Source organism: Zootoca vivipara, chromosome 9, assembly GCF_965207765.1.
Source record: "Zootoca vivipara chromosome 9, rZooViv2.hap1.1, whole genome shotgun sequence".
In the NCBI taxonomy this organism is placed as follows: Eukaryota; Metazoa; Chordata; class Lepidosauria; order Squamata; family Lacertidae; genus Zootoca; species Zootoca vivipara.
The window spans coordinates 65176842-65192229 of record NC_142592.1 but is presented as its reverse complement, the minus strand read 5'-3'; the positions used below and the strand labels follow the sequence as shown (position 1 = coordinate 65192229).

At 46.9% G+C, this 15388-nt stretch overlaps 1 protein-coding gene across 3 annotated transcripts in view; it reads left to right on the top strand.

The window, feature by feature from the left end:
* The window catches only part of LOC118091530 (plexin-A4), a 274608-nt gene extending 260620 nt beyond the window's left edge, over positions 1–13988 (top strand). For all 3 annotated transcript variants that reach the window (XM_088676445.1, XM_088676446.1, XM_088676447.1), the window contains 2 exons: positions 4870–5020; positions 7466–13988. In XM_088676445.1, coding sequence (XP_088532571.1) covers positions 4870–5020; positions 7466–7561 — 247 coding nt within the window. In that variant the 3' untranslated portion in view covers positions 7562–13988. The remainder of the gene's footprint in view (positions 1–4869; positions 5021–7465) is intronic.
* Positions 13989–15388: the final 1400 nt, after the last annotated feature.

Genomic DNA, 15388 nt, shown 5'->3' with positions numbered 1-15388 from the left:
GCCCAATTTCTCCCTGCGGGGCTGGATCTTGACAAGGCCCTTTGGTTCTCTGCCCGACACAAAATGTCTATGTTGGCATCCGTGGGCATCGACAGCAGTGCTCATGCAGTTGGGTCAGGGCAATTCGGGGGCTGACTAGGCAAACACGAATGGTGCCCTCTGTTAGCATGACCAGTCAGAGGGAACGACGTCCAGCAGGCAGGGCTGGAGATGAGAGCTGGATTTGATTCATCGTCCAATTCCACACCATCGGCACAGATCAAGGGGCTGGAAAAATTCCCCTACCAAGAAAGGCTGAAATATTTGGGACTTTTTAGTTTGTTTCAAAAATAATGACAAGTAAGGAGGATGTATCAGATCATGCATAGTGTGGAGAAATGTAGACAGGGAGACGTTTTTCCTCACTCTCTCATAATATTAGTAGACCCTGAAGGAGCACGGGTGACGCTGTGATCTAAACCACTGAGGCTCTTGGGCTTGCTGATTGGAAGGTTGGCGGTTCAAATCCCCACGACAGGGTGAGCTCCCGTTGCTCTGTCCCAGCTCCAGCCAACGTAGCCGTTTGAAAGCATGCCAGTGCAAGTAGATAAATAGGCACCACTGTGGCGGGAAGGTAAATGGCATTTCCATGCGATCTGGTTTGTGTCACGGTGTTGCATTGCGCCAGAAGCAGTTTAGTCCTGCTGGCCACATGACCCGGAAAGCTGTCTGTGGACAAACGGCGGCTCCCTTGGCCTGAAATGACCGAGATGAGCGCCACAACCCCATAGTAGCCTTTGACTGGACTTAACCGTCCTGGGTCCTTTACCTTTTTACTTACCTGAAGGAGCATCCCTACCCCCATTGTTCGGCACAGGCACTTAAGTCCAGCTCTGAGGGCCTTCTGATGGTTCCCTCACCACAAGAAGTGAAGCTGCAGGGAACTATTTGGTGTTCCTTCAGCCTCCGTGTCCAGGTCTCAGCTACATTCAAGGAACATGCAGCTTCTGCTTTATGGCACGATCTCTCAACAGTCTCCTTCATGGATGGGCCAGCCGCCTTGTCATTTGCTTCATTGGTATGCTGCCTTTCCTTCCCAGAGGCTCAAGGCGGCATACACAGTCCACACACACACACATTTAACCCCCAGAACAGCACCCTGTGAGATAGAAATATATATAATAATAATAATAAATGTCCAGTAGCACCTTGTTGTTGTTGTTGTTTAGTCGTTTAGTCGTTTAGTCGTGTCTGACTCTTTGTGACCCCATGGACCAGAGCAAGCCAGGCACTCCTGTCTTGCACTGCCTCCCGCAGTTTGGTCAAACTCATGTTCATAGCTTCGAGAACACTGTCCAACCATCTCATCCTCTGTCATCCCCTTCTCCAAGTGCCCTCCATCTTTCCCAACATCAGGGCCTTTTCCAGGGAGTCTTCTCTTCTCATGAGGTGGCCAAAGTACTGGAGCCTCAGCTTCAGGATCTGTCCTTCCAGTGAGCACTCAGGGCTGATTTCTTTCAGAATGGATAGGTCTGATCTTCTTGCAGTCCATGGGACTCTCAAGAGTCTCCTCCAGCACCATAATTCAAAAGCATCAATCCTTCGGCGATCAGCCTTCTTTATGGTCCAGCTCTCACTTCCATACATCACTACTGGGAAAACCATAGCTTTAACTATACGGACCTTTGTTGGCAAGGTGATGTCTGAGACCAACTAAGTTTGTTCTTGGTATAAGCTTATACCAAGAACTAACTTAGTTGGTCTCTAAGGTGCTACTGGACTATTTTTTTACATATTTCAAATGCGTCAGACCAACACAGCTACCTATCTGAACCTGTGAGATAGGTTAGGGTGAGGGCGAGTGTGGTGTAATGGTTAAGAGCACTAGACCCGTAATCTGGGGAACCGGGTTCACATCTCCGCTCCTCCACATGCAGCTGCTGGGCTAGTCACACTTCTTTGAAGTCTCTCAGCCTTACTCACCTCACAGAGTGTTTGTTGTGGAGGAGGAAGGGAAAGGAGAATGCTAGCCGCTTTGAGACTCCTTCGGGTAGTGATAAAGCAGGATATCAAATCCAAACTACTCTTCTTCTTCTTCTTCTTCTTCTTCTTCTTCTTCTTCTTCTTCTTCTTCTTCTTCTTCTTCTTCTTCTTCTTCTTCTTCTTCTTCTTCTTCTTCTTCTTCTTCTTCTTCTTCTTCTTCTTCTTCTCTCTCCAAGATTACCTAATGAGCTTCTCGGCTGAGTGGGGATTATCTGAACCCTGGCCTCTCCCAGGTCCTAGTACAGGCTTCCCCAACCTCGGCCCTCCAGATGTTTTGGCCTACAACTCCCATGATCCCTAGCTAACTGGACCAGTGTCAGGGATGATGGGAATTGTAGTCTCAAAACACCTGGAGGGCTGAGATTGAGGAAGCCTGTCCCATATAGGATGCTCTTAACCACACCAGCCACTGCTGCTCTTAACTCCAGTCGGTCCCCCAGAACTTGGTTTCCCTCTCCCTCCAGCTCCATCTTCCCTTTCCTGCGGCAGCCCAGATTAAAGAGGTCTCCCTTGCCCTGCCTGCATCCCCGCTCTCTGCAATGCTGGCACCCGCTTTCCTTCCCTCTTCTGCCCCAGGAGATTTGGTTGCTGAACTCAGCAGGTGGCTGCGGCGCCATCGGCGAGGCACCTGTCAGCTATTTTGGCTCCTTCTCCGTTTCCCCTAATTACAAAATCGCGGCGGCGCTGGCGTTAGGGGCCTTTTCCGGGCATGTGTGTGCGCGCACCACTGTGTGTGGGGTGTGTGTGTGTGCATGCGCACGAAATGTCAAATTGAAGAAATTAAAAATGTAAATGACGCAGCCTAATTAACCAGTTGACAGCGGAGCACAGCTGCCGGTGACAGTGACTGATTACCTTCTGCAAATCTTGTCCTCGAAGGCCTGCCATACTTTGGGGGTGGGGGTGGAGGGGACGGAGGGAGGGAGGGAGGGCATCCAAAATAGCAACCGCCTTAAAGTGACAGCCTCTTGCCGTACACAAACATTTTGCACTGCATAGGGGACTGTGGCAGGCCCAGTTTGGGCTCTAAGAAACCATTTCTGAGCCCTAGATCTGGATGGTGGCGTTTTCAGATTCAGAGGCCCTGGTGTTAATTGCCTGTTGAGGTCCCCTGACCACCCCCTCAAATAACTGAATTTTGTTTTGGGTTTTTGGCACGAATTTGGCCACAACGTTATTAAAATACAAAATATGTGAGTGGTTGTGTAGGCATTGGTCCCACCAACTGTCCCCTATGGACAGAACTGACATCTAAGTCAGTCAGAGGAAAAACCCTCTAGGGAGAGACAGGGGGTCGGGTGTGTCTGACCCTCCCCTCTCCCCTCAGGCTCCCAGGGGCTCTTGCAAGGCCCTGGGTTCCTTACCAACTGGAGGGGTAGCCACAGTCAACAAGACCCCTCCATTACCAACAAACTAACCAATGCCTAACCACCAACCTTACAAGTTGTGACAATTTGCTATGCAGCAGGCAAAAACCAAATGGCACCAGCCAAATGGAAAAATTCCTACTGGGCCCCCGCATCAATGCGGACGATCCCATGACAGGCACAGCAAGGTCAACACAGAAGCCTAAAAATAGGGAGGGAGGGAGGGAGATCCGAAGTGCGCAGACAAAGTGGGGGATCTGAACACGTGCTTGCCTATTTATACCCCAGGGCTGTCAATCAAATAATGGCAACATGTCTTTTACCCCAGCAACAACCTGTGGTTCAATCACCACAGCGGTAATCCAAACAATCCCGCCCCAGCTGCAAAGGGGGTAGTTTGCTGGCCCCCACCTCAACACATGCTCTCCAGGAAGGAGAACCCGCATTGCTGGAGTCTGAAGTCCAGTCGGCAGTGGTGGGTGGTCTATTAGCTTAAATGGGGTGTGGCCCTACCAACTTCAACCAGGCACTGCCTTCACAGAGACCCCAAAAGAAGAACAGAAATGCACAGGGCCGGCCCTATGGCAAGGCTGGGTGGCGCAGGGCGCCAGGGGGGCGCCGCGCTGCGGGCGCTGGGAAACGGGGCTGTGGGGGCGCCGGAGGGATATTCGCACCACAGCGCCAGGGCGCCAGATATGCTTAAGACGGCCCTGGAAATGCAATTGCGGAAGGATGGCTGGATTGCTTGCTTTCAGAGTTCTGCCCCCACCACTCACCTCAGTCTCAAAATTACCAGGTCACAGTGTAGCAGAGTCTGCAGTATGTACATCTGTCCTTTATTTTCATTTATTAATATTTTTAGAATTCACAACTACGTTTCAAAACAACAAGCCTTTGCAAAGCGACTTGAAATACTGAACCAGCACTATAGCAGTGGAATTTGGTTGACATACGTGCAGTTAAAACGGAATGCAAACTCAGTACAGTCGTACCTTGGTTCTCAAACGCCTTGGTACTCATACGTTTTCACTCCCGAACGCCGAAAATCCAAAAGTAGGTGTTCCGGTTTTCAAACATTTTTTGGAAGCCAAACGTCCAATGTGGCTTCTGCTCGAGTGCAGGAAGCTCCTGAAACCAATAGGAAGCCGTGCCTCGGTTTTCTAACAGTTTTGGGAGTCGAACGGACTTCCAGAACAGATTATATTCGAGAACCAAGTATAGTAAGCAATTCCCCTGTAGTGGCAGCCACTGAAAACAATCGTTCACTAAAGCAAGGTTTTTTAAAAAAGCATTTTCAAAACAAGAGGTCTGCAGAGTGCACCTGAAAAGGGGGTTTGGCAGATTTCCCCTGGGAATGAATTCCACGGTCATGGGGCCAGCACTAAGAAGGCCCCGTCTCTAGTTCTTGCCAATTGGAATTGGCTTGTTGGTAGAAATCACTCCAGCACAACACTTAAACGGCCTCTCTGATCCTCACCAGGTACTACTCAGATATCGGCAAGATGCCAGCTATCAGCGACCAGGACATGAACGCCTACCTGGCTGAGCAATCCCGCATGCACATGAATGAATTCAACACAATGAGCTCCCTCTCAGAGATCTACTCCTACGTGGGCAAGTACAACGAAGAGGTGAGATGGGTTGGGGGCAGGGAGGAGAAACACCAAATCACGGCTGCTACGAGGGGCGGAAGGATCTGCCGATTTTGGTTCTAATTTTTACTAATTTTTTTACATTTCTGCATTTTTTTAAATTTAAAAAATTCCTCTTGAAAATTCTTCTAGCATTTTTATGTGCTTTCCCCCGCTAATAAGCAACTTTCGGTGTGCAGTTTTGAACAGCATTCACATTTTTGCAAACCGTTTCTGCTAACATATTGTTGTTGATAATGTTCACTAATATTTTCATTCTTATGCACCTCTGTAAACATTGTCAGGTTGGGAAACTGCATTACAGAATTCAGATAAGTGTGAATTCTGAAGGCTGGGTGTACAGTGGTACCTCTGTTTAAGAACTTAATTTGTTCCGGAGGTCCGTTCTTAACCTGAAACTGTTCTTAACCTGAGGTACCACTTTAGCTAATGGGGCCTCCCGCTGCCGCCGCTGTGTGATTTCTGTTCTTATCCTGAAGCAAAGTTCTTAACCCAAGGTACTACTTCCGGGTTAGTGGGGTCTGTAACCTGAAGCGCCTGTAACCTGAGGTACCACTGTATTCCAGACCGCATATTGTTTCAGAAGGTACAATTCCGACAAAATTCAGCTTTAAACATGAACTGAATTGAACTTGCCATGCCTCTGGATTTTTCACAGTGCCCCATGGCCTGTGGGTTGAAAGGCCAGCAGCCTCAGACCTCCAGGGCACATTTTATTTCATGCAACATCTACTGTGAATAATGTATATGCCTAAAACTCCCATGTCTGACATTAAGTTACAGTCATACCTCAGTTTAAGTACATCTCGGTTTGAGTATTTTCAGTTTAAGTACTCCGCAGACCTGTCTGGAACGGATTAAACCACTTTCCATTACTTTCAATAGGAAAGTTCGCTTCAGGTTAAGTACGCTTCAGTTTAAGTACTCCACAGACCGTTTGGAACAGATTAATCCACTTTCCATTACTTTCAATGGGAAAGTTCGCTTCAGGTTAAGTACAGTGATACCTCTACTTACAAATAACTCTACTTACAAATTTTTCTACTTACAAATGGAGCTCCATCCGCCATCTTGGATGCGGTTTAGATAGGATTTTTTCTACTTACGAATTTTTAGATAGGGTTGCTTCGACTTATGGATTTTTTCTCCCAATGCTTACAATTTTTTTGACTTACAAATGTGTGCTCGGAACGCATTAAATTCGTAAGTAGAGGTACCACTGTACGCTTCAGGTTAAGTACAGACTTCCGGAACCGATTGTGTTTGTAAACCGAGGTACCACTGTATTGCAGTGGTGGGGAACTTGTGGCACTTCAGATCTTGTCAAATGGCAGCTCCCACCATCCCCGCCCATTGGTCATGCTGGCTGGGGCTGATGGCAGCTGAAGACCCACAACATCTGGATGCCTGCAGGTTCTCCATCCCTGAATTGGGGTAGGGAGAGGCCTGGCTCTGTGGCCATTCACACTCTCCAACAAGTCCCAAAACTGGGATGAGAGCCTGCCTGGTCATGCTCCCGTGTGAGTCTCATGACCCATGCAAGATTACGGAGCCCCAAATATGAGCGTTTTGGGGCAATGTGCAAGATCTTGGCCCCAAAAAAGCGCTTTTTCAAGGCAAGATCTCAGCGCAAAATTGCACAAGATCATAGAGCCCAGAATGACCTCTCACCCGGGGGGGGGGACAGGATGTCCCATTTTTTCCAGGACATTTTTAAGGATATTGGCCATTTAATGTGGCATTTCAAGCAACGCTGTGTGTGTTTGCTGCTGTTCCCCATAAGCACAGAGAAATTTAACATGGAGCGTGGCACTGGCTGCAGAATCCAACTTCCTGAGAATCTCAGCTTTTCATTGTCGTTTAAAGCAAAATTTTAACCTTTCTGTCTCCAAAGATTTCCTCACCTCTTGAAACCTCAGAAGTCAGGAATGTTGCTGAGTAAGATTTCCAATAGATGGACGGGCAGGGGGGAGACTTCAGTGCTCTGCGGAGTTCCTTGGCTAGAAACAGCAGCATCTGTTCTGCAAAAATGCTTTTTAACATGGTGGGGGAAATGCAAATTTGTACTTCTGTGGCTGCAGCGGGCCCCAACAAAGGCCCCACAGCTGGGGCACAGGCCCCGACCCAGTCGCCTCTGCGGCACCAGAGCCTGCATGTGCCCCGCTCCACGACGCCACACTGGGAACCCACATTCTGGGGCCCAAGTTGGCACCACTTGGCCATGCTGCTGGGCATGATGGGAGTTGGAGTCCAACCACACCTGGAGTCAACAGGTTACCAACCCCTGTGTTATAGCAATGCCCCTGCTCATCTCAGGCTTTATTGTTCTCCTGCTTCAGAGGTGGAGGGTTGCTAATTTCGTTCGGCATGACCAGCTTCAACCATTAACACGTCTCTCTTCTGCTTCTCTTCCCTCTTCCACAGATCCTTGGAGCCCTTGATCAAGATGACCAGGCCGGGAAGCAAAAGCTGGCCTACAAACTTGAACAAGTTATAACCCTCATGAGCATAGACAGCTGAAAACTGCCCTACCAGGGGACTCCCTGGGAGGGATTTGAAACAAACATACAAACAAAACCAAGCCGTGCCTCAGTCAAGAACATCCTCTTTACCAAGTGCAAGTTTCTGATTGGCCGTCGAGCGGAGTCACCTGAAACAGCTCTCGACTCCTCTAAGGCTCGCCCGCCAGACCTATGGACGCCAAGCAACTAGGCCTCAAGGACTTAAGGGACGTCTCTGCGGAGGGATCCCTAGTGCGGAGACCACACAGGTGGAGCTCCCTCGTCCCCTTCTGCCTTCTCCCCGGAGCATATCGTCATATCATCCGTTAACAAACAGAGTGGACCGCCCTGGTTCGCCTCTGTCGATGCTGCTTTTACTGGCTCCCTGCGGGCTCGGAACCGTGGAGCAGGAAAATAAACTCAGTGTTACTTGGAAGCTGCGCCAAGGCAGGACTTTCGCTCTCTTGCCTCTGGAGACCCCGACAGAGTGGGAACGAACTTGTTTTTGTCCTCCCACCCAGCTCCCCAGTCTTCATCCTACAGGGGAGGACCCTAGTGACTTTTACCCCCCGTCCTTGGGACTGGCATGGCAGAGGGGTCCCGTGTGCCCTGTGAGCTAACCGTGTTGTCAGCTGCTCTTCTGGGATTGGGTGGAGAAGGAAGGAAAACCGCCTATTCCCCGCTCCACAATTTTCATACATTCATCTACTTTTGTTTTTATGGGCCATCCTCATTTTCAACCTGTGCCCCACTGACTGTGGAACTAAAAGGCAGCCACATACAAGCACACACCTTTCTTTACCTGAAACTGCACCTGTCTCTTCTCTTTTTGCTTTAGATTTTGCATCTCAGTGGGGGCGTTTATATCCCTTCCTAAACCAGCGCGGCTTCACGTTGTGTAGTGAGGCACTCTCGCCGTTGCAACCGGTAGCAGTCGCCTCCCTCGTTTTCTTTGTACGATCCCAGACTGCAAACTTTCTGTATCTTTCTGGTTAACCATACCAAACAATAGAGCACAAAAAAACCCATGATCTAGACACAGCACAGAGTTAAACCCAGAGACAAGTACCAGCATTATGGAGATGACAAGAGGCTGCATCCCAGGATTGGGGTAGGGTTGGGTAAGAAAAGAGGGCCCCTCCTAAGCCCATTTCTTCTTTTTTTAGTGGTAGCAACAGACCTAATGGATGTTCAAAAACAGGAGGGAGTGTTTATCATTTGCAGGGATGATTGGCTGGGGCAGTGTAGCCTGTGCAATGCTTTTGCCCGCAAAATTGCAATTGGAACTGGATTGATTCGGCTTCTTCTTCTTCTTTGGTTAGATGCATTCATGTGTTCGTGTAAACACATTCCAACCAGAGCAAAGCAACTTTGCATTGCATTTATTTTAATGGCAGAATTCGGCCATGCTATCTCGTTGAAATCAATGAGACTCAAAGGCTTCCCTCCTGACTAGGCCATGTCCCCAATTTGGAAAGCAGGAACTAAGTTCTGGTCCAGAGCTTTTTGCACACTTAAACGCAGCCCCTCACACATTTCCAAAGTACAGGATCAAAACGCACACTTCTGGCGTTGGCATCTGCCTGCCGAAGCTTGGTGGATCCGATCCACTGTACTGGAGACCATTGAAATAAATAAATTATTAAATAAATAAAATAAATGGGCTTCAGCTTTCTTTAAGTCTGTGCTGAGTCATCACGACACATATTTAGCCTCAATTTTGAGTCTTTCTCCAGTGCTCTTTGGAGAGTAGAAAAAGAAACCCCAGTTTCATTGATGAAATTTGCATCCCGTCAGACTTGGCATCTATTGTTAAACTCAACAGTGTTTGAGTTTTCGATCTGAATGAATTTCCATTTTGGCACTGACACAAATTCGTTTTGCCTGGAATAAGAGGTGAGCAAAATATAAGCAGAAGCCACCTGTGTCACAGTGACATGGAGAGCTGCCTTCTAGCAGGTCAGGCCGTTTATCCCCATGTTGTTTACCCTGATCTGCAGCAGTTCGCTGGGTTCTCAGAAAGAGAGAGTCTGCCTTTCCCCTCACCTGCTGCTCACTGGGGTTTTTTCCCCCCAACTGCACATGTCAGGAATTGAACTTGCAACCTTCTGCATGCAAAGCGTGGGCTCTGCTGCTGAGCAATGGTCCACGTTGAAGTCTAGATTCCGCAATGGCAGTTATGAGTCACTCTGCGACACCAGACATTGACACTACCTTCCGGGAGTAAATATTTTGCCAAGTAGGCAGTCTTATACCAACGCTCAAAAGCACCATATAGCAAAAGGCGCTAATTCCATTGGTGCATTTCCCAGCAAAAGGCTATGGGCAATAATGACACAGTTCACTTCGGCACTCCTCTGCCTTGTTCCAGGGCTGCCCAACCTCACTGTGATATCAGAGCTGGCCGTTCGATGGCTGTTCATTCGGAGATGAGGCAGATAGAGAGCTCAGAGGTTAAGGATGGGAGTGTAGGACCAGGGCAAGCTGCAGAAGCACTCAATCTTCTTTCTCCTATTTTTCACTGTGAAATAACCGTGCATTGGGTCACTTCGACTTCAATATGACACAGATCCTACCCATCACAACTGTGCTGTGAACATGTTTGCGAGGATTAAAGGGAGATCGAAAAATCCTATCTCCCCACCCCCCACCCCACCCTGTGCAACCACGGAGCTTAGGGGATTTTTTTTTAACCTGGCCCAGCAGTCATTTGTTTGTTTGCATGCATGTCCCCATCCATTCCATCTCCATTTCTTTTGGCCTTGAGTCAGCTAACATTGGTGTTCAGTACAGGATTAACCACTAGGCTAGGTCAGCTTAAAAAGACGTTCCCAGGCAAATGGGCAAACGGCTTCAGTTATATCTTCGTATTTGAGAGTGCCTCTGGATGGCAAATGATTCCATCCTGCTTCTTGCTTCTTTAGAAATCCCCATCCTTTACATGTCCCTTATCCCACGGCAGGTGTGAAATGGCCCTGTCCTTCTTAGTGCAGGAATTTAAGTTACTGGCTGATACTGGTCGGAGGAGCAGAATCATGGTGCCTGGTATGTTACAGTGTGGGAAGATGGGACCTCCGCAATTGCTTCTGTGTGGTTGTGCGGATACAGGAGAAGAGCGGGGTTCACGGGACCAGAATCCAGACGTTGCTACTCAACGCTCATTTCCTCAATATCTAGAGGGTTGAGAAGTCCTGATTTGCCATTGTAGAATTTACACTTTATGCTAGTTCTCCTGGATTGCTGACGGACGGAAATGGCGAATGGATGGAAAGCTCCGGGCTAGGAGAGAGAAAAAGTTTGTCTCGAATGCAGAAAACACTTTTAGACATGGAAGAAACCAAAGGTTTTTGACAAACGAAGTGCCACAGGTGACTAAGGTGGGAGATGGCCCTCCCTCCCCATGGCTTTCTCAGATTCTAAAATGAAAGCGAAGCTGGCGGGAGAGAATCCCAGAGCATGTTTGGGTCCTTGGTTTGTTTGCACACACGAGGAAAGAGAAGCCGGGTTGGGTACATCCGAGGGGGAGGAGATATTGGGGTGGGGAAAACAGACCACATGATTTTGCACAGCTGATGAGGAGAAAACAGGAAGGAACTGAGATTCCGCATGCTCCTGGTTTAAAAGGTTTTTTTAAAAAAAAAGTCAATGGTTTTGTTTCTTAACATTTTTTGCTAGTACAGACTCGATCAGGTTTTTGTTTCAAACTTGAGCACCTCAAAGGAATGAACAGAACATATCAAAATAACTTGTCAGAAACGGGAAGCAGTGTGCGAAAGTCCGCACCCCTACCCCTACCCCCCCACCCCATCTATTTCCTCTTTTCCCAGACCTAGGCGTTTAAAACAAATCTCTATTTTGGTTCCTTTTTTATTTTTGTACCTCAGAATTCATATTTGTTGTTTCTTAGTTGATTTCTTTCTCTCTTTTCTTTTCAACCTTGGAATTGTGCCACAACTGTGATGTGAATGTGTGAGTTCTTCTTATCCCTCCTTCCCCACCAAGCGCCTCTGTCTGCAGTCTTGGCTTCTAATTCCCCTCTTCATTTTCTTTTTATGTGTATGTAACCTACAGAGGAAGGAAGCAGAAGGAAGAATGCATTATTCTTTGATTACAAGGATGAGCAGATATCAATACCCAATAGTAACAATTCAGAACCCAAATATGGGCTAATCTTCCATTTTAAACACTCAGCTTTCAAATGCATGCCCCCCCCAAAAAATGGTCAATTTGCTGAACGTTGCATTACTTTGTCACAATCCCCTTCTCCCTTGATTCCTGACCAATTCGCCTTGTCCCAAATAATTATAAAAGTCCTGCAGCACCTTGAAGATGAATAAACATATCGCAGCATGAATTATATGAAGATCAAGCCTACTTTGTCAGATCCAATTGTCCCATTTGGGGTGGGGGAAGGGGACAAATTGAGGGAGTCCAATGATAAGCTATCACGCTACCTGTTTAGTATTTACGGTAGCAAAATCTTGCACTAAAGTGGAACTACTATCTGAAACAATGCTGCTATGTTTTAAGGCTCGCCCAAGATCTGTTTTCTGCACTGCATGATCTGAGGGGTGCATGGCTTGTCCCACCCCCTCTGCAACATTTCAGAGGTTCCTGGGGTACAGCTGCAGATTTTGCGTCACCCCTTAGTTTTGCCTCTCGACTCTGGAACCTTGATATATTGTCACTCAAGTAAGAGACTTGGGTTGTTTCTAGAGTCAGGTAAGCCCTGTTTAGTGCACTTCTCAGACATCACAGCTGCATAACCCTACTCGTGCCATCTAAACAACTAGCCTGGGTTATTGCCACCAAACAGGTACGAAAAGAGTTTTTCAGCACCAAATCCAGCCATTGTTCCTGCATGACAAATGAGGGAATGAGAAGGGAAGAATGGGCTGTTACTGTCCCCTGTCCTTTTTATATTTCCACTTCCTTCATTTGAGGTTTTTAAACAGAGGCTCGAGGGCCACCTGTCAGAGATACCCACATTGCAGGTGGTCGATCACCCTTGGAGGTTCCTTCCAATTCCATGATTCTAGAAGATGCCTCCACATGCTGCAGAGAGCAGCAGTTATGTACATACCGTGTTTCTCCGAAAATAAGACACCGTATTATATTTATTTTTCCTTAAAAAAAACCACAATGGCTTATTTTCAGGGGATGTCTTTTTTTAATTAAGTATGGTACAGTTTAACCTACAGTGGTGCCTCGACTTACGAATTTAATCCATTCCGAAGGCACCTTCATAAGTCGAAAAATTCGTAAGTCGAAAAACGCCATTGGAAACGTGATTTCCCATAGGAATGCATTGAAAATGGAAAAAAATTGTAAGTTGAAGCAACCCTATCTAAAAATTGGTAAGTCGAAAAATCCCTATCTAAAACCGCCACTTTTTTTCCCCAGATGTCGAGACATTCATAAGCGCGCGGCCATTACCCCCATTCGTAAGTTGAAAAATTCAGTTGTCAAGTCGTTCGTAAATCGAGGTACCACTGTACAAGGTTAAACTGCCTATCACTATGGCTTATTTTCGGGGTATGGCTTATATTCCTTGAATGCTTAAAAATCCTGCTATGGCTTATTTTATGGCTACGTCTTATTTTTGGAGAAACGGTATCAGGCTGCGTCCACGCACATAGTGATTGTGTAGAAAAACCATGTTCCTATCCTAGCAATGAAATGCTGGTTAAACTTTCAAGGGAAAAGCCTGGAAGAGCTTCAGAGCTGCTGGTTTCCCATTGAGCAAGACCAAACCAAAGTCCTGCCTGATTCACTCTATTGGTCAGGAAATCTTGGGGAGACTTAATCATTCAGAGCAACATGACACCTCAGCTGCTTTTAACCACATATTGTTCTAGCACAGGCATCCCCAAACTGCGGCCCTCCAGATGTTTTGGCCTACAACTCCCATGATCCCTAGCTAACAGGACCAGTGGTAGGGGAAGATGGGAATTGTAGTCCAAAACATCTGGAGGGCCGAAGTTTGGGGATGCATGTTCTAGACATATCCTCCATTCCCACTTGGCTTCCACTTTGAACAGATGAGTCTGGGCATATCCTTAAAAGACAGTATTACAAAAAGATAACAAAAAAACAGGAAGGGGGGAAAAATGCGTCCTGGATTTAGAAAGTCCAGGCTTTGCTTTGTTGATGTTTGCTGCTGCAGCTGCTTCTGTCCATTCTTCTATTGTTTGTTTGTTTGTTTGTTTCATTTCCCCCCGTTTTATTTTATAAGGGACCCCAGTTTCAAAAGCAAAAAAGGACTCGTAGAAATGACAACTGCTTAAAATGGAACCCTGTTGTTACTTGGTAAAGCTTCTGTACCTTTGTTATACTTAATTGTATACCTGTGTATGTAAATATAAGGCATTCCTATTTTGCAGTCCAGAACAAAAAAATAAAAAATAAAACTATTTGTAATATAGAATAAAGTTTATTTAAAAAAAGAAGACCATGAAAAGAAGCAATAATTTTGTGATGGCTTGGCTGATGCTGCGTGTGAGTGGTGGGGAGAAGCTTTTTCACACAAACGGTCTCTCTTTGACAGCTTTAGGAGAAGTGCAACCCAATTTGCCAGGATGTTCTCCTGCGCAAATTCAGCTTGAAAAGATGGGATCTCCATAAAGCATGGGTCTAGAATAACGGGAGCTGCAGTATCTGGAAGTATCAAAGGTTCCTCCTTGCTGTGCTACAAGATGGAGGGAAGGGCTGAGCATGTCAGACGAAAAGCTTGCAGCCTAACTGAAATATACTCGGAGTCGAGAGTGAATTTCATGCTCTTTATTCAGCTCATAGTCATCCAGGAGAAGAAGAGAAGAATGGCTCTTTTCCCAAAACCATCTGCTTATATACATTATTTACACAATGGGCTTTGCGTGATTGGCTACTTCAGGGCTACACCTGTGGGCCAATCAGGTTGTGGATTGACTTCTGCCTGCAGCCTGATTGGCTGCTCCTACAGGCCAATCAGGTTGCAGATTCACTTCTGCCAGCCACCTGATTGGCTGCTCCTGCAGGCCAATCAGGTTGCGGATTCACTTCCACCTGGAGTTGGATTGGGTAGCTCCTGCGGACCAATCAGACTGCTGATTCTGAATCCTATTGTTCTAGGATTCAGCTCAGTACATAACACTAACTAAAACTGCCACTGAGGATTTGATGCTACAAAATTTGGCAAACGGCATGGCCCTTCTATTCTTCTGCTCCACTAAGCTAGGGGCTGTCATACACCCTGGACGATTCGTCCATCAGAAATAGCGTCTGGGCGGAATTTCCAAAAGCTGGTTAAAATGTCCAGGAAAACCTAGGCATATGTCAGAAGTGGTTTTTATTTTTTATTTTTTTGTATATTTATTAAATAATAGCTCAAAAACTTCTTCTTTTTCTTTTTGGTGATTTTGCAGAAAATATTTGCCCCACTCCACCCCCACCCTTCGAAAGCTCAGCTTTGCCTAACTGAGCATTTTCCTTGTTTTCATCCCCACACCAACTGCAGTTTCTTAACCTATGCCCTCAATCACAATTCTTTTTTCATTCATTCATTCATTCATTCATTCTCCACTTTTTACCCTGACTGGGACTCAGGTAAAAATAAATAAATAAATAAGACCAGCTAAAAACATAGGTGGGGACCCAGGTGGCGCTGTGGGTTAAACCACTGAGCCTAGGGCTTGCTGATCAGAAGGTCGGCGGTTTGAATCCCTGTGACGGGGTGAGCTCCCGTTGCTTGGTCCCAGCTCCTGCCAACCTAGCAGTTCGAAAGCACGTCAAAATGCAAGTAGATAAATAGGAACCGCTACAGCGGGAAGGTAAACGGCGTTTCCATGTGCTGCTCTGGTTTGCCAGA